Below are 18,876 nucleotides of genomic sequence, written 5' to 3' on the forward strand. Positions count from 1 at the left end.
TCCCTGTCCGGAAATTTTAGCTGAAAATGGCCACTGCTGGAAAAATGGCAGCTGTTGAAGGGAAGTCACTAAGGTGTAGTTTTTCACTGATAGTCATGAAGGTATAATTTTTCACAGTATACTACTAAGGGAACTGTGCAGAAGAAAACAAAACAGACCAAAATTAGCTATAATACTTACTGCACTCTGGAAACACACACTCCTGAAACTAAATTAACAAAACAGCAAATCAGGGTAGTGAGCCATTAAGCCTTTGCAGGCTCTAACTTCGATGCTGACAAAGTGGTACCAACATTTGAAGGCAGTGCTGAAGCCATTGACCTTGTTTCTATCACGTTATTATCCTGCTTTGGTGCTTTTCTATTTTCATTTGCTAGGTGTATCTGTGCATTGAACAGGATATCGGACATTTTATTTTTGTAGTACTATTCCTAACATCTACATTTAGATGCCTTATAGACGTCAACCAGCTCCTTCGACTGCAGTGCTCGATGTTGCAGTGGAGCAGACACGCCTGTGCTTATAGTACTGCACCGTATGGACCAATAATGCGATACACCATATTTACATAATGACCATAACCATAATGTATAGAAATTCAAATTTAAGCCACTACCTATAATTCTTTGTAGGCAAAGCATGGCACATAAAAAATACAGTAATCAGATTTTCAAGTTTCTTTTATTCCTTGTCCTATGTCCAAAATTAAACCTTTTCATTTAACGAGACTACACTGCAGCATCTGCATTGTCTTGTGCAGTGTACTGTATTTATATTGTGCTTTAGTAACATGACATAAGAGTGGCATTTACTGAAATAACTGTGTATCACTTTATGAAGCTTTGTGCATAATGCACTATACAACACACAGTATAACAAACAGAACCGCATGGTCGTACATTTCTTAGACCTCACGCGTGCTTGTGTCCGATGTTTTCTTTCTTGTAAACGCTGTCTTAACATGCCCCAAGACGAAACGGGGGCTAGATTCTCAAGGTGAACACAGAAGCATGCTTGTTGTCTTGGACACTTAGTTGACATAAGCAGACACATGTGAGAGAAAACAGATTGTTGTTTGTTGACACTGTTCACAGATGACTCTAGATTATCTATTTTTTATAACGTATCTGCTGGAAACACATGTCTGGTACAAAAGTAGGTAGACACATTCATACTGTGTGGGCACAATGTAAGGCACTGCAATCACCGGTTGACATTCACGCGCATGAAAACAAAAAGTTTGTAATTTCTAACCATGTAACAAACACACAGGAGCCCACACCACAAGAATGACTGCTTTGAGTACATGGATGTAAAGTCAATGAATGACCATAGGCAAGAAGTATGCTGTGCCTTGAATGACTTTGAGAAGAGAAAGAGCAAGAGCTTAACTGGTTCCCAAGCAGCACAACGTGCTGAAAGTACAAGTGCGTAGGGGCAGGCCGGTTACTGAAGCTTTTCTTTAATTGTGCAGCTCTACAAAATGAAGTGCTCCACTGATAAGATACCTGCAAACCATGCCAGTGTACCGGAGCCTTCCGTACAATGGCTGCTTGGGTTGGGTCAGGTGTTGCGCATCCTTTCCAGTGAGCAAAGCGACAATCTTGTGATAAGTAGTGTAAAGATTCAATACAAGGATCGAACGTGAGGTGCAGTAGGTGAAAAAATTCACTACAGAAATATGGAAAAAAATTCACTCCCATAGTACGCACGCATTTGTGACTCATTAAAAATGTCAGTAATGATACGACAGCTCTGCTCAATTTGCTATGTAAAATAAGACAGCGTGCGTGTACTGGAAATTATCAAGCTGCCTTCAGTGAAGGCTCTGGTGTAATGAAGTTTGATTGTGGACGCTCAGGGCGGATACAGAGTTCAGGCAATCCTGAACATTAAGGTCTAAAATAAATTCAAGATGAGGAGATTATACACAACTATATGACATAACATGCCTGTGAACATTGGCAGAATTTAGAACTAGAACTTTTCAAAGTAGAGACTAGGGTGATGACAACCATAAGTAGCACCATTTTGCGTGGCTATGATAAACAGCATCATAGTCACCGCCGTTTGCTGAGCATGGTACACCCGTATCAAAACAAGCTTTTGAAAAGAGTAGTCATTTCCGAGTGACCGTTTTGCCTGTGTCACACCTCGGACCAAATTCCTGTTGCAAGACAAGCTGTTTGTACTAGCGTGGTAGCAAATATATCGAGATATGCAGACAGAAGCCTCCAAGGGGATGCTGGGTCAAATATGGAAGGTAAATGCTTGCTGCAAGTACCTTGTAACCCTACAAGGTCTTGAAATCAGAAGATGCGGTTTTTCATTCCTGGGAGGGCCCTTCATATGTTTATACATCCATTGACTGAGGTTTGAGAGCAAGTGAAATCTTCAGAAATGGGATAGCACTGTTCTTACGCTGTGGCAATACAAGTGCAAGAAATATAGTCAATAGTAGAATAGCTCGTGGTTGACAGGGGACAGAAGTGGGCCATACAATGTGCTTCTGTATCACTTGCACATTTGTCGTTCACATGACTGGGCTGCGCCACATTATCCATAATCCATAAAACTGAGGCATGTACAATAGAATGCTTCCCTCACTTCTTCGTTGTCTAAGGTCTTAATCATTAAATCTCTAACCTCTGTTGTTTTAGATGCTTTGACTTAGTATCCATAAACTTAGAAGTGCAGTGTCTGTCCAACGTAATAGTACATTGCACCAAAGAGCATTTTCATGAAAAGTAATCGTAAGGAGCTGGAGAAAACGCACAGGAAAGGAGGCATGTAATGTGGGCAGTGGGTTAGAGTGAAGGACGAATGCTGCTAACCAAATGCCACTTGATGCCGTGATCTCAGCCGCTTTGTGCGACGGGTACTGTGGAAGACATGTCTAACAACGAGAATTCGGTCCATGCTATCCATGGAGAACCTTGTACTCTGCCTTATGTGGATGCATACAGCTTGCTTGATAATGCAATATGCTTGCATAATGATAATATGCAAGCAAGCATAAACCCTAAAAATTTACCTAAGCCTTAAAATTGCATTATGTACATATCAGCAATCAACTAGTATATTTTTGTATGTGCAATTTTCTTATAATGAATGGACAATTTGAATTTGAAAAAAAGAAAAAAAAAAAGAAAAGCTATTTAAAAGCCAGGAGGTAAGCTCAAACTAGGTGCGCTCGAGTACATATCACCCCCAGTAAAAGATGACACCGTACATTTAGTGTCTTCAATGGCCATACAGCCACATTTCCATAATGAGATGCAGTTCACTTGATGATGGAAGTGCTTAAATGTGGCACTTGTAAAGTTATGCCTGGCAGTGATGTACTATTTACATTGTGAATACCTTGTCTCTCACAGAGATAATTCATTGCACTTGCAGTCTCACCATTCACAAACATAAGCACACCGTTACGTAAGCACGACAGCAAAGCTGTTAACAAATATTTGTTTGGTTCTTGGTAACCTTATATACTTTCTTACATCCATCATTTTGAGCCCCATTAAAAAAAAAATTACGAAAACAATACAAAAAGAAAGGCACACCATAACTTTTCAACTTTCATAAAATTAAAGTCATTCAGTTTTGTGACACACTCACGCGTGACTCAGTTTAACGTTTCAGTGAATGTGTCGTGAACTGTTCAGGTGGCAAAGTCGATTCACTGCTGAAGTCACTGGAATGTCTCAACGACTGTTCTACAGAGCAGGGCTACCACGAGCACTAATAATGCATTGGCTGCTATGCTGCTTGCCGCACTGAAGTAAGGGCAGTATGGGCACTGGTAGGAGCCGCACACTTCGCAGATGTTGAGGACGTACAGGTCATAGTTTTCCCAGATTGTCTCCTTGTAGTTTTCTGTTGGGGAGAGGATTTATATCTGTTAGATGGTGAAAGAGTAGAGGTGCTGTGGTAAACAACTGCTTGTAGGTCTTGATGTAGGAGCGAACTCACCGTTGTCAAACAAAAGGAGCAACTATGCATATCAAGAAGCTTGATGTCACAATGTTTATTGAGTATCTACAACGACATTGCATGTTCCTCTTTCATGCTTTGTACATAACGCAACCAGGTAGATAATAAAACGTTGATTCTGTTGCCTCACAAGGCTGTTACGTGCATATGTTTGTGTTTGCACCTTAGATAAACTTGAGAAGGTGATATACAGTCCATTTACAGCTTTTTAAATTAATTCAGGCAGGCCTTTTTGCGAGCTGTACCGGTACACGGTGAATGAGATATGTGGCAGGATGCATGCAAAGGCTATTTGCAGTGTACAGTTGATGTTTGCAGATGTGTGAGGAAATCAGTTTATACATAATTCTGAGCAGGCTATGCATTACGTAGGTGGTATGCTTAGGGCCCTCGGTTTTCGGGTAAAACCCGACAAAGACCGTTCCCCCCGCCCTACCCCCGATTTACATAAAAATAGTTAGGGATTAACCCGATAAAACTCGTAAACTGGGCTTGCAAACGTGCAAACCAAGGACTTAATCCGCACACTCGCAAGCTACGGCAATCGCTGCAATGCCGAAACTGTGGCAGCGCTTTGCTTGGCTTCGCGTCTGGCGACCCGCATAAGCCCGCGGCTGCCGCTCCAACTAGTATAACACATTTAAAACGACTGTAATCGCCCCAGCCGCAACACCGACCAATCAAAGCAAGCCTTAGCGGTGATACAGTGAATTATCCCCGTCGCTTAATAAATATTCTTTCACTTTTTTTCAACATGAAATACATCACATCTCAGTATATCACCCCATTTTTACCCTGTTTGGCGGGTCCTAATTTTCAACCTGATATATACCCCCCCCTCCCCCCGATTTTCACAAAAAATAAAACCCGAAAACTGAGGGCCCTACGTATACTGTATACTGTTTTGTCGAAGCTTTGTTTTGCTTCACTCTTCCTTGGGTGCCAGATATCTCTCACTTACCAGATAAGCTCCAGTACACCACTTCGAATAACATCGTGTAATTTTTCGTAAGGGAGAGCTTCAAAGAACTTGGAACACTGTACATAATGTACATGGAATGTACTTACCTGGAATATTGTACTCGTACACCTTAGCCTTCAGATATCTCGTCGAATTGGCCACGGGGTACCACCTTTGAATCAGGAAATTTATGCATGTCCAATTGCTTACCAGCTGCAAGAAAAAAACAAAAAGAATAAAAGACTCATTTAATAATTCAGGTTACTTGGTACAGTCCTGCAAACTCCTTTACAACGAAACTCAGGGGACAGCAAAAAAAATTTGCAGTAAAGGTATTTTCGTTAAAAAGGATGTCCATTATTGGACCTATAGGGCTCCAGTGGGACCGCAAAAAAATTTGCTGTAGTGGTATTTTCGTTAAAAAGGTGTTCGCTATAAAGGAGTTTGACTGTACATGTGACTTTGTATGAGCAGGTGAGAGCTATGTGAATGCATTCAGACTAAACAAAATATCCAAAATGCTGCAACATCTATGGTTGTGTTAAACCTAAGAATGACATTGTGGACACATTTTGTTGTGCACATACTTAACCACCAGAGGGCAACATATTAAGAAACAATAACAATACATAGCAATGTTCCTACTGTCACAGAAAGCTTCATCAGCCTTAAAGGGGTTGCGACAGGTCATCCCAGATAAACATAAAAGACGGTTCTTTGCACCGATGTGAACCTGCATTGAAAGTTTCACAGTGGGGAGGGTAATAGAAGCGGAGAAAACGTACTTTGAATACTGAAACTCGTGCAGTTCTGACATCACAGCCCTCGCTGTTGCCACTGAGGCAGCGCACAAGAATTCACGTGCTTGCGGCTGCCAACGGGAACGGACGTAACTCTGAGCTCTCTGACGTCTGCACTTTGCTCGGGAGTGTATTCGAGTACTTGTGTATCGCTAAGTACGACACGAAGAATAATTATTTTTTCCTCAGTATTCTGGCTTGCAATGCATCCAAGATGTAATGAACCACATCTATGAAAGTGTCTCAACCCCTTTAAGGACACAGCTTGTTCAACCCAGCCATAAAAGCACAGCTGGATTTTACCATGAATGCTGTTGATCTACAGAATGTTTTTTTTTTCTCGATAGACATCCTGTTTTCACTTCTATTGTCTCAGTGCCGGTGGACGTTCTTGGCCATCTGCTGCTCAACCGTCGAATGACTAATTACCTAAAAATCGTTAATTAACTTTTCAATTATAAAAGCTACAAGGTCGTCCCAATGAGTACATCTGGTCCCTTCGGTCACCTGATACCGTTACCGTTTTCAGAACAAAAATTCGTTCGATAGATCGCCTGCAAAAAATTAGTGAAAGAACACAATTTCTTCTTTATTTTGTTCATTCTTCTTCGGAGACGCATCTTTCCTTCACCCCCAATGTGAGAGGGTGAAGGAGCAGAGTGCCGCCCCATGACTCGAAATATCAGTGACTTTCGTCCTGAGGCTCTTCCCTTAGCTTTTCTGCAACTAGCATGACGTTTACCATAACGGCATGCCTTGTATTGAATACTATAAGAATTATCAGCCTGTCGCATCATCGGACAGCTGGGTAGTGTAGAAATATCTTCAATTCTGCATAACACGTACATGGTCAAACATGAAAACTGCAGTCCGTGGCAGCACTTTAGCCATTCGTAGGTGTGGAACACTTCCTTCTTTGACGTACGTGTCCAAGGCAGGGCGGTAGTTCATGTACCCTGTTGGAATGTCGAGCTCCAAAACTGCTGCACCGCTTGTGGGGCTCACTCTTGTAAGCTTCCACCTGATAATATGTGAGTGACAATCAGAGAAAAAATGAAGCGCATAAGACAGGAAGTGGTGATCAAGAGGCCTCTATGAGATGCAGCAAAAGTACACATTATTATTGCTGGCACTGTGGAAAACATGTACTGCTCAGTAGCTACATGAACCTACAGTAGCAAAATTTTACGATGCAGTTATAAAACACACGCTTCGCCTTGACTAAATGTCATTGAAACACTCTCATGCATCAAAATGTTCTTAATTGTATGTGCTCGCCTACTACCGAATACGCACATGTCTCAAATTGCTCACAATCTCCTGCAAATCTTTTCACCCTCTAATTTTTCTTTTTCTTCTTCTAACCATTGTCAAGTTAGTTCACATGCTGTCGATGTATTGGGCAGCACAATATCCACATTAAAAAAAAAGAAAAACTGTGAGATCTTACTTAGCACAGCTCTTAATGTTGATATGCGACCTGTTTCTTCCAGAGTATTTTGCTTCCAGTGTCAGGTCAAAAGCATCGTTGGCAGGTGGGATGAGCAGGAAGTTTCGGTCGACATTGTAAGAAACGTCAAGTTGGACGAGCGACAAGCCAGCACCCTTGGCCAACACGTCACAATGTCCCCATACATTGGGTTGAACCTGGACACACATTGAACATGGCAATATAAGGCAGTTCCTGCATTTTGAAAACAAAATGATGTCATTTTGTTGTTCCATTTTTGTCTTGTTTTTGTTTTGCCATTGTGTCACAATGTATTTATTTGTCCTGGCACTAAAATTGGGAGTACTGAAAAGCTCTTCCAGCAACAAACCATTGCAGACGTGAGGGCAAGCAAGCAAGGAGGGCAAATTGGAATCTGCACAGGACAAGTGTCTGTGAAAAGACTTTGTACTGATGTTCCAAGTCTTTGTTTGGTGTTAGTACCAGTGGGACTGATTCCCATGCTGCTCCCCTCATTTCATACTGGACATGCAAGTTCCCATGCAATGTACAGCTTGCAACATACTTGTCTGAAATCGACAGCTTGCGGTTAATTATTTTCCGGTGTATAACGTGCACCGATGTGAATAACGCACACCCCTTAAAGTTAGCAAAAATTTAAAAAAGTTACGTGTATAACGTGCACCGATAGATAACGTGCACCAACGAAATGCAATTCCCAGTTCTTTAGTTTTGAGCAGGAACCAGGCTCTGTATCGTCCTCATTGTGCATAGCAACAAAAGCATGCACGCCGTGTATAACATAATTTATTATTACAGTTTACCAGTAAAAAAAAATTGTTGCAGTAATATTGCAGCAATGTTGCCATGTCATATTGCTAATGTCCGCCCTTGTTATATTGCAGCAACATTATAGAAACAACATTGCAGGAATACTGCACTGACACATTGCACCAACATTCCAGGGACAACATTCATCGTTAATCACACCCTCATATCCTACAGTCTAGAAATCAACATTTAATACATGTGCATTGCATCTGCAGTGAAAACATGAAGGCAATAACCCTAGTAGCAGATTATGTTGCCGAAACGTTGCCCTTGCGTTGCCTAAACATTGCTAATGTCCTCTTCAGGCCACATTCTAGCAACATTGCTAGAAAATGTTATTTCAACGTTGCTGCAACATGACAACTGCAACATTCCACATACAGGCAAAGTTATACATAACAACATTTAGGTAATATTGGCAAGAGGTTGGTGGAGGTATTTGTGCGCTATTTATTTCTTCTTCTTTTCTTATATTTTTTCTGCGTCAGAAGATAGACGCATGTCGACTGCAAGCACTTGTACGCCACTGGCAGCCGACTTCAGCTCCGCAAATCTCCGCTTCACTTACTGGGGTGGGGCTAGCTAGGGGAGACCGCTTGGGTATACTACTTGGATATAGAGGTAGCCTATTTGCGAACAGGATGGAGCATATACTAAAATGCAACGTGTTGGGGTGTACTCATTAAGTGTAGCAGGGTGTACAACGTTTGCAACGGTGACCAGCATGCGTCTTTGAAGTTAGCACTTGCATATGCAAGAGTCAAGTGAACTTGACAACATTTTTCACATCCCTCCCTGTCATATACTGTGTTTTTAATTCAGGCTTTCGTCTCTAATGTGATTACCTGCTGTTTGGACATGTAAAACCAGTAGGTTTCCCCTGTTGGTCAGAGTGTTATGCAGTGTTATGTTGCTGGAAAGTCAATACACAACGCAGGGTGTCGAACCGAAACGTTTTTCGTTCCGGTTTTCGTTCCTGTTACATCATAAACGATCCGGTACCGGTTCTGCTCCGGAGCAAAAAAATAACGGTTCATACCGGTTTTTAACCGGTTCCGCTTTCTCCTTTCCGCTTTCCGCTGGGAATATTTATCCCCACAAAAAAAAAAGCAATGTTACAAAATGTAAACCCGTTTATTCCGCATACATGGTATTTAATATTAATAGACAGCTGTGAAATTGGTAGCTCTTGGTTCCTGTAGGTTACTGTCTGTTCAAATAGGCTTTCTCCTTTCTTGAAGCACATGCTACAAACAGACTTGTTTGTCGTGATGTCATACGTAAAGTACGTTCTTGCTGGGTTGGAGCGATCGCGTCCCATCCGAATGTCTGTTGCTACTGTCTAGCCAGCAAGCACTACCGCACGAGTACGACGCAAATCGAGGAACACCTTCACTCACAAATGCGCTCGACGGCCACGTTTTATTTTCTTTCTGTCCTGTCCACAAAAGAGTTGCCACTTCGCACGGGCTTGGCCTCGCGTATACGTAAATGTATTCAACTTAGCTGCTCTCAAACAAGGGACGCGTTGCACGACATTACATACAAAGAAGCCGTTATGCAGCCCCCTTGGGTCGCTGTTTAGTTGAGGAGAGTTTGCGGGGATCAAATTAGAACGAACAGTACGGCACATTGCTAGAGAGTCACATGTACCTCTAAGCCTGTGTGCGTGCGCGAACGATAAACCGTTACAAAGGGAGCCTAAGGGTCATAGTATATCGACATACATTCCACCGTAACCGTAACCCTCGTATGGTACCCATGACATGACTTCAGAGCACACGACGTCTGTTTCATTCGCCTATCCGTAGTCCAAACCGGCGAAGTTTTATTTTGGACCGAAAACCGTTAAATATATTTTTCGGTTTCCCTCCTGAGCGAAAAAAACGTATACGGTTTCGATTCCGTTCCGGTTCGCACCAAAATAGCGGATTTTTTTCGGTTTTCGGTTCCGGTTTTCGGTTCACTCCGACACCCTGACACAACGTTCAGGAAAGATATAGAGCCACAATGTTCCTCCAGCGTTGCTCTGCAATGTTGCATGAAGATTGGTGAATGTCAAGTAACGTTGGTCCACTTCTGACAATGCTACAGGAATGTTCGGCTGCAACGTTCCTCAAACGTTCCCCTGCCATGTTGCTTGAACATTGCTGAATGTCAAGTAATGTTGGTCCACTCTTGATAATGTTGCAGGTATGTTGTGAAATGTTGAAAAGCGCAAGTGGTGTCGTCTTCTTTTGTCCGTGTCTTCTGTGCGCTTTCCTACCATGCAAGGTTGAAAAACGTTGCCCCCCATTGGACAACGTTCGCAACATTGCTGCAACATCGGGGTCACAATATGTGCTACTAGGGAAACGCCGCCGATCTGCTTGTCTGCGTCAATTTGCTCCTTTGTGATTACTCTGTCCTTTTCATATCGAGTGTCAGCAATGTTCTTGCAGCACTGCCACAACATTGCCCCCACAACATTGTGTCAGCAGCATTGTTTCAACATTGAGAAAATGATGTTGTGGTAACATTGCGTTTGGTTGTGAAACATTGCAGCAACGTTACTGCAACATTACTGCAACTTTCTGTGTTGACTGGGTTATTTACCTGCAAGGTACGGCCTCTATTTTAAAGTACAGGTCTGCCACCTCAGTGGTCATCTAGAGAATGTGATGCCACGTGAAAACACCAGGGAACACTAGTGTTCTGAAGTCCCCTGGGGTCATTGACCCTCTGCTGATTCATGCGTGCTATATGTCGCCCTCAGTCAGGAGCAATACCACTGCAAAGGGAAGCAGCTATCCATCCAGGACCTAAGAAGCCTAGTGTCCTTTATTTGTCGGAGATCTACCCCATCATAACTACCTAAGAGGTGCCGCATTGAACTATTACTTGAACTACATTGGCTATTCCTAGGCTACAAGTCACCGACATCCTCCTAAAAGTCGATCTTCCGGGAAACGCTCTGATGTATAATGTGCAGTGCGCCTTTGTGACACTTTTTTCCGTTATACACCGGAAAATACGGTAACCGGTTCTTGACAAATAGAACTTTTCTTCTGATCATACCTCGTAAGTCTTTCTGCTGGCCAAACTGCCTGGAGCAACATAAAGAACTGCCTTGTTTCCAGGATTTGAAGACGATTCAACCGTAACGTGCATTTCTGTGATGCCTCGAACATGGGTCCTAAAGGAATACTCTGTGAGAGCCTCCAGGGCAACGACTGTGTCCTGGGAAATGACAAGAGAAATTAGTGTGGCCTTACTTCACACACATACGCAACGAAATCATAAAATAACACTACAAATAATCAAATAAATATACAACCAAAACCATATGAAATAGATTATCGTATTGCAATAGACGGTCACCGAATGTGAGGGCTTATAAAATGTGCAGAAGCATGCAATCGTGCACGACATAGATGATCGCCACGTGGTGGCCACCACGTGACGTTGCTAATGTCCGCCCTTGTTATATTGCAGCAACATTATAGAAACAACATTGCAGGAATACTGCACTGACACACTGCACCAACATTCCAGGGACAACATTCACCGTTAATCACACCCTCATATCCTACAGTCTAGAAATCAACATTTAATACATGTGCAGTACATCTGCACTGAAAACATGAAGGCAATAACCCTAGTAGCAGATTATGTTGCCGAGACGTTGCCCTTGTGTTGCCTAAACATTGCTAATGTCCTCTTCAGGCCATTCGCTAAATCCTCACTGCCACCACGTGTGCTTAGTAGTCTCTACACAGTATTGTCTAAACAAATGCTTACCTGTGCTCCAACAAACCCAAAGTCGCTATAGCGCATGCGACTTAGCCATTTTACAATTTGGTCTTGAAGGAAGCCTCCCTGCTTGAGGTATATCAGAAGGGCATAGGCAGTGGTTTCGACAGCGACAGAATCTTCCGGGTGTGGCCATCGTGGCATCAGGAATGGCCGTTGGCTTTGGGAGATGATTGTTGGAGGAGGTATGGGCACTCTGCTCCAATAGGTCGCACCCTCTGCAAAATCACACGAAACACTACAGTGTCGAAAGAAGTACCTTATCCTTAGCAGATCTGGATTATTGTTTTCTGTCAGTATACAATGATAAGCATGCAGCGTCACCTGCATCTTTCTTCATGGAGTCTAGAATCCTGTAGCCAGCTTCAGCTTCGATAGACCCGGCCTCCATAAGAGCATATGTTGTAATGGCAATGGCGTATGGATCCTCGAGAGATGCTAGTTCTTTCTCTAGAAATCTCACAGCTTCTCTTCTGGCGTTTGATGCCTTCAGCTTGATGTACTACGAATGGCATAGCCGTGCAAGTCGTTTATAAATCTCTTTTGTGTCATGGTTTCAGTATAGCTTAGACATGAACACACTCTAATGAACTCTGATACAACTCAACATAACCATGCAATGTGGAGAAGCACCTAAAAAAGAACAATGAAGTACCTGGTAGGTTGTCGCCCTGTATCGCCCTAGTCATCCCGTTTCTGATGTGGTATTATGAGACAATCCATTGTTATGGGCAAGAATGAGGGGGGGGGAATAAAATTGGGACAGAAATAGAATGCCTGAATGGCATTTGGCTATGACACCACAATGTACTGTTGGAGGACATGCAGATGACTGCTTCGTGGAGCACACAAAAGTACAGGGTATCTAGAATGTGTATGCTGCTCACAATGTAATGTGCTCCAGGTGCCAAATGTACTACATTGGACACACTCCTCCGGTGTCCCCTATTTGCAGTGTCACCTATGAAAGAGGTGGACTCGGAGGGGTGGGGTGGGGGGTGGGGGGGCAGTGTGATGTATTCAGTGATACTGCATAAAGACTGTCGTTGCTGGTAGTGTGCTCGTGACTTCTTGAGACAAGTGTGTTGCAAGCAGTACATTGTGAACAAGCTTGTATGTGCACACATTTCAAACAAATGCTCCAGTTCAGAAGAGAGTTCAGAAGAGAAGGCCTTAGCAAGTGCAATTTGCTTGTCTTGAGTGTTTATAAATGCATGTAAAACTGCAAAATGTGCACAAAAACAAAACACAAGCAATACTATGGTGGTGGTGTGAAGTCATGTGCCATCAGGTGGGACAATGTTTCAGCAGCGTTACATGTTTTAGGGCAGAGTTCAAATTAAAGATGAAAGAAAGTGAGATGGTATTTTACGCAGTGAATAAACACAGACGTAAAGGACCTAAACAGCGTCTAACAACAACAATCTAAACACAGACGTCCTTGAGACCTAAATTTTTTTTATTTCTCACCCCAGTCAGGTCAGATGTCCTAGTGAGAGTTATGAGCACATGGGCTGTGAGAGTAACGTTCTTCAGGTGGTACTTGTTGTCTCGCCCAAGGGTCTGGAAGCAAATGAAGTAAGACTGTTACGACGATACATATTACATGCAGGTTGCGGAGGTTGGTAAGATTTGTCCTGTCCTGCAATTATAGTATACAACAAAACCATGGCAAGCAAAGCCTTTTAACTAGGGCTCCACATTTCTGGTTTAAAGGAGCAACAAACTGGTGTTTAAAAGTGCTCGTAAACATGCTTAATTGAAATCCATCTGGAGCAAACGTGCAAAATATTTTCGCGGAACAGTGCCTTATCACCAGGGCCGGCGAGAGAAATTACGGACCCCGGGGATGGATCATGCCTGTGCCCCTTCTTCACGTCTTGATGACATAAACTCTTTATATGATTACGATGGGCCGTGAGTCGTGCGGGTCCCTGAAGAGGCCCGGGCCCTGGGGCGCCATCCCCCCCCCCTCCTTCTCGCCGGCCCTGCTTATCACTGTGCAATTTGATAGAGAAAAATGCCCTCAAATGTCAGCAATGCGTGAAGCAGCATGACCTTGGAAGATGATCTACTGACGTGATCTCTCATCGCCTGTAATCTCTGCTGGATCACAAAGTGACTTTAACTTCACTCATGCTCTTACGGGCTCCCAGAAGGACTTGAGGGGTTTCCAGAGCCCATGTAGAACCAAGAATTCTTGTGTGCTACAGGTCAGCTAACGCTCAGTCATTCCTAATGAGAAGTTTGGCAAGTATGCCAGCATTTTCTACAAGATTTGCCGAGTGCCAATTTTAGATTACTACGCTGCCCTCCCTGTTTTCAAAGAAAGAACTTCGATTACACTTTTTTACGATGTAAAGCAATCGTGGTTGCTCGTTTCACAGTCCAAATATGCCTGTTGTCGGAGGGTAAATAAGCTAGATGCTGCAACATTATCCAAAATGCACCAATTTCTCGAGAGCAAAATAAACACAGAAAAACATCTACTGAATTTGTCCCACCAAACAGAGAGAAGATGGAACCCTACTTGTAACCTGTGTGCTGAGATCTGGGGTCGTGAACATGTTAAGCTGGGCGTTATAGTGAATGTGTTTCCTGTCACGAAGTTAGATAATTGTCACCCTATAACTTCAACTTTGTGATCCCTTGACGATGAAGCCACTTAGAACTTAGGAACGCAATGTGCTCTTACGAGATGTGACGAGATATGGGAAAACAATGCACTCTGTCGAGATAATCAACCGAATGTTGATAATGGCAAACCGAATGGCGTCTTAAAGTGCAAAAGTGTTGAAAAAAAATTTGAGCATAGAATTTACACCTGTGTCCCTGATATTTAGCTATGCACACGTAGCAGGCAATTAATTTTGTTGTATAAACGTTCTGCACTTAGGGCCTCTTCAGAAAAATTTTAAGTAAAAAAAAAAAGAAGCAACATGCAATAGAAAAACTATAGTCGTGTTCAACTTAAGAAGGAAAAGAAATCTAGTATGTCATCTACATACGCCGTTGAAGATAAGGAGACACAATAGCGTGCCAGGAGAAATAATGCAGTGCAACCATGGGGGTGGGCTCGCGTAGTGTCATGCGGTCAGTCTTAACAGCCAATACGGAAGCAGAGTGAGTATGATGGATTACATTATCTGGTGGAGGAGGGAGAGTGACGTCCCTGTGGCCAGCCATCCTATCTGCGGTGCAGTAATATTTTGAGAGCTGACGGACTAGATTTCTTTTCCTCCTTAAGTTGAACATGACTATAGATTCTAAATTCTACGGTGAAAATTCTCTCAGCTTGTACTTTATTCCCCAACTGCAGTAGCTCCCGCAACCCAGAGCCGGTGCCCGTTGTCCAGCACCCTATATGCCAAAGGTGCTCTGTGCAGTTGCCCCTCGCGCCCCTCTGCTTGGAACATCATTGCTTGGAATGATGCCTACATGCATCTGCTTGGAACATCTCTGCTACGGTGGAGCCATAGCAGCAAACACGTTTGGTAGCACTTTTGTTTGTCAAAACCATACCATGGACGACATTCTTCTGTTCCAGGGTGAGGATGTAGTTTCATAGAAAGAGCCATCATCATTCTGATGTCTCAGCACGAATAGAATGCCATCTGAAATTATCTTCCGGTCGATGTATATAATGTATTCCCAGTCTGGGAACTGTGCGTACTGATACATTCGGATGCAGAACGCCGTCAACCTAAAGAGAATGACAATAATTTTAGATGCATCATTGAATAATGTCAACTTAGTGTGCAGTGTTCTGCTTTCTGAGCAAATCATCAAGTTTAAAATATTTAGTGATGGCTTGAGACTTGTCTCACAGTGTGCAGCGATAACAGAGCACAATTACAGGATTATTCATTTGGTATGTCGGTAATGCAGATGTCATCTCAAAATTGCAATAAAAAAATGAATAGAAAAACAGTGGAAAAAAAAACTATTGCCACGTGATGGATGCTGATCTAGGATTAACCACACAACTTCCTTAGATGTTTAAGGTGTTGAAAGGTGTTAGTGTTTCATTATTCTAAAATGTACAAAACAGCTTCCTCACCAAACGCTTGGCTCCCTCTTGAACATTGTAAATGCGCCATTCTTACAGAATCCACTCTGATAGATATATTCTAGAAAGAATAGAGAGAGCACACATTCATACTGCATAAATTTGAAGGAGCAAGGAAATGACTTTAAAGATCGACCAAGATTCACCTAGACATCGACCAGATGCTTGTTCATGGATTGTTTATTACATTTTATGGATTTTCAACAAATTACATTTCACAAATTAGAATTTACATTTTACGAATTGCAGTGATGGAACTTAAACAGTGCACACTCAGTGGAAGCTGTAATCCAAAAGTCTAGGCTAGGTTAAGTTAAAGGGGCACTAAAATGCAAAAGTTCACCTCAAATTGCGTTCCACGCTATGTGAATTTCGTACTTGTCATCATAATTCAAAACTTTGATTCCGTTACAGAGCTACAATTGAAATTATACCGGGCTCTTTCCTGCTTCGGCGCTAAGCAGTGAACGTCGTTTCAGCTCATGCATAGGTGTTTATAGTCCATGCTATGCGTGCACGTGTGTGCCACGCCATGGAACAGTCCCGGTGAAAAACACAGTGCATGTTGCGAAGCGGTGTCCGAAGGACGTGAAGATAAATGTTATCAATGGAACATTCACGAGAACTGTTGTGGGCTACAATTCAGTGAATCTGTACTGAAAACTGCAGCACTGAGCATTATGCTGCGCATATAATGAACACTATGATCGAACCCGTTCCAAATCCACACGGCCATGATAGGTATGCGCACGCTTCTGCTGTCTCATTGGATGCCGCCAATCTTTGCCTCCTGGGGATCCCATTCGTTGCTGCCAAAGACAGCTCTGTTTTCATTGCGTTTTTTTTTTTCTAAACGGTAGCGCCGTGTGAACTAATTTTGCTTGTATTATGCTAATTGAAACATGGACTTCCATTTAAGAGCTAGTTGTTTTTGCATTGTAGTGCCCCTTTAAGCGTAGAAAGAACAATTGAGATATTGGCTCCTAAACAGTGTGCATGTACTAGAAGATACGAAGGCAGAAAAATAGGCGATGTCAAGTTGCCGGTGAGTAAATCAAAGAGTGATATTAAACGGTAGGAGCAACTTATTTATTTACACATGGTAACGAGACTTTTGTGGACGAGACTGCACTTCTTCAGGTTGCAAAAATATGAACATGGTACAGGAACATACATAGAGTTGATGGGGGAGTTTTGGTATGAGAGGGTAACAGGGTGATGGAAAGGATGCAAATACAGGTAAAAATGAAAATAACATAAATACAAACGCAGGGGCATCAGAAGCGCAACATAACGCGAGTCCAAGGGATTACCGTAATTTCACGCGTATTAGCCGCGGCTTATGCGCGATTTTTTTTTTCTCACGGGTGCTCTGCTGCTTATCCACCGGTGTGGCTTATCTGATGACTATTCTTTCCTGGTATTTTCCCCATACGCCGGTTTTAACGAAAGGGCCGACAGTGTCTCTGGAACAGCACTGCCCTGCCGATGCACGAACAGTGCTTAACAGGGACGGGTCCACATTCGAGTAGATTGATCTTCCTGGTGCATTCCCCCAAGTAGCTTTAACGAAAGTGGTTATAATGACTCACGTCTTCTGGAAGACCACTGACCCATCAATCCACGAAAAAACCCCAACAAGGGTACAATCCGATCTTGGTAGAACTCTAGAACTAACCTGCTTTGTTGTACACTTTGCTGATCCCGGAGTATGGACCACAGGGTTTATGGCCTTCTCTATGGTCTCCTTTGTCGCATAAATCAGTCGTCTCGTATTGCCCACGGCTTATCTGCGAATGCGGCTTATCTGACTGAAAATTTTCAAAACGTTCCTAAAAACGCGTCCTGCGGCTTATCTGCGGTGTGGCTTATACGCGTGAAATTACGGTACGCAGGAAACGAGAACGTATGTAGGTGACGTTCCAGAAATTAAGGATAAAAAGGGGGTTATGGTCTGTAAAACAGCTCTCCATTTTTCTTTCCATATTCTCTTCGTTTGACTCTCTCCTGAGACCACCTCTGTATTCACGTTTTCACGGTCCACTGGTCACCTTTGTACTCCGCACCTCTATCCTCATTCCGTCGCCAGTCCAAACTTTATCATTGGAATTAGCCATTCTTTTGAGAAATACACCATAAATGCTATGTCTATGCTAGGAAAAAAAAAACAGTGCTGATTTGTTTCGTTTATTGATATTCGATATGCAATCATTAGAACTTTACCTTTGTTGAGGTGATCAAAAAAGGGCTTTGAGTTTTCTTTCGTCAGTTGGTCGGTGAGGCGAAGGTAGTTGAGAGTGAGGATGTTGTAAGCGAAGCTGAACATTGAATGTTCTCCGGACTTGAGTGCTGCTGAGAATCTGAACTGCTCAGGAAGGATGGGACCTTCCATGGGAGCACCCACCACATCACCTGCAGACCCATAGAACACACACTATTTGAGCACAGAAGAAGTGAATCTTGAGCAGCCATGACACGTCATAATGCGCAGTATGTAGTAGTACAGTAGTATCCAGAAGAAATAACATAGTGATACAGCAAGAGTAGAAGGAAAGCCCCAACATTTCCTCTGGGGCGTTCCCCCTGTGCCTACCACACTGTACAATAAGTGGTGCCTTACCCATGACAGAAATGTGGGCTTCAGGAGACCCGAACATGTACCTCCTGTACTGGGCCTCAAACGGAATGATGGGATCCTCAGTGACGTTAAGGTCCATGAACTTAATGTTGTACGCTTGGGCTCGCAGGTCCATCAAAAGGGAAGTGTGTGTATGCACAGCAACACCATCTGCCTGCACATCAACAAGCACACGTTTTACTGTAAAACCCTTAATGTTCGCGAGTCCTTAATTAATGTGAAAATTTGTAGCAAGATTTCACACTTCAGAAACTATGCTGGAATCGCAAAATTTATCTTCCTAGTTGGCTACTGGTAAGCCTTTATTTAATTATTTACCCTCAGGGCCGTGAGGCAATACAG

The 18,876-nt window shown here is 42.9% G+C and overlaps 1 protein-coding gene across 1 annotated transcript in view; it reads right to left on the reverse strand.

Moving 5' to 3' along the window:
• Positions 1–662: 662 nt before the first annotated feature.
• Positions 663–18,876, reverse strand: part of LOC135378337 (CD109 antigen-like) — an 83,608-nt gene continuing 65,394 nt past the window's right edge. The window contains exons 21-32 of the mRNA XM_064611352.1: positions 18,517–18,688; positions 18,120–18,308; positions 15,888–15,957; positions 15,350–15,530; positions 13,298–13,390; positions 12,152–12,329; positions 11,816–12,045; positions 11,093–11,254; positions 7,205–7,401; positions 6,601–6,775; positions 5,062–5,167; positions 663–3,876 (exon numbers count right to left, since the gene is read on the reverse strand). Coding sequence (XP_064467422.1) covers positions 3,692–3,876; positions 5,062–5,167; positions 6,601–6,775; positions 7,205–7,401; positions 11,093–11,254; positions 11,816–12,045; positions 12,152–12,329; positions 13,298–13,390; positions 15,350–15,530; positions 15,888–15,957; positions 18,120–18,308; positions 18,517–18,688 — 1,938 coding nt within the window. The 3' untranslated portion in view covers positions 663–3,691. The remainder of the gene's footprint in view (positions 3,877–5,061; positions 5,168–6,600; positions 6,776–7,204; positions 7,402–11,092; positions 11,255–11,815; positions 12,046–12,151; positions 12,330–13,297; positions 13,391–15,349; positions 15,531–15,887; positions 15,958–18,119; positions 18,309–18,516; positions 18,689–18,876) is intronic.

This window comes from Ornithodoros turicata, chromosome 1 (genome assembly GCF_037126465.1).
Source record: "Ornithodoros turicata isolate Travis chromosome 1, ASM3712646v1, whole genome shotgun sequence".
NCBI lineage: Eukaryota > Metazoa > Arthropoda > Arachnida > Ixodida > Argasidae > Ornithodoros > Ornithodoros turicata.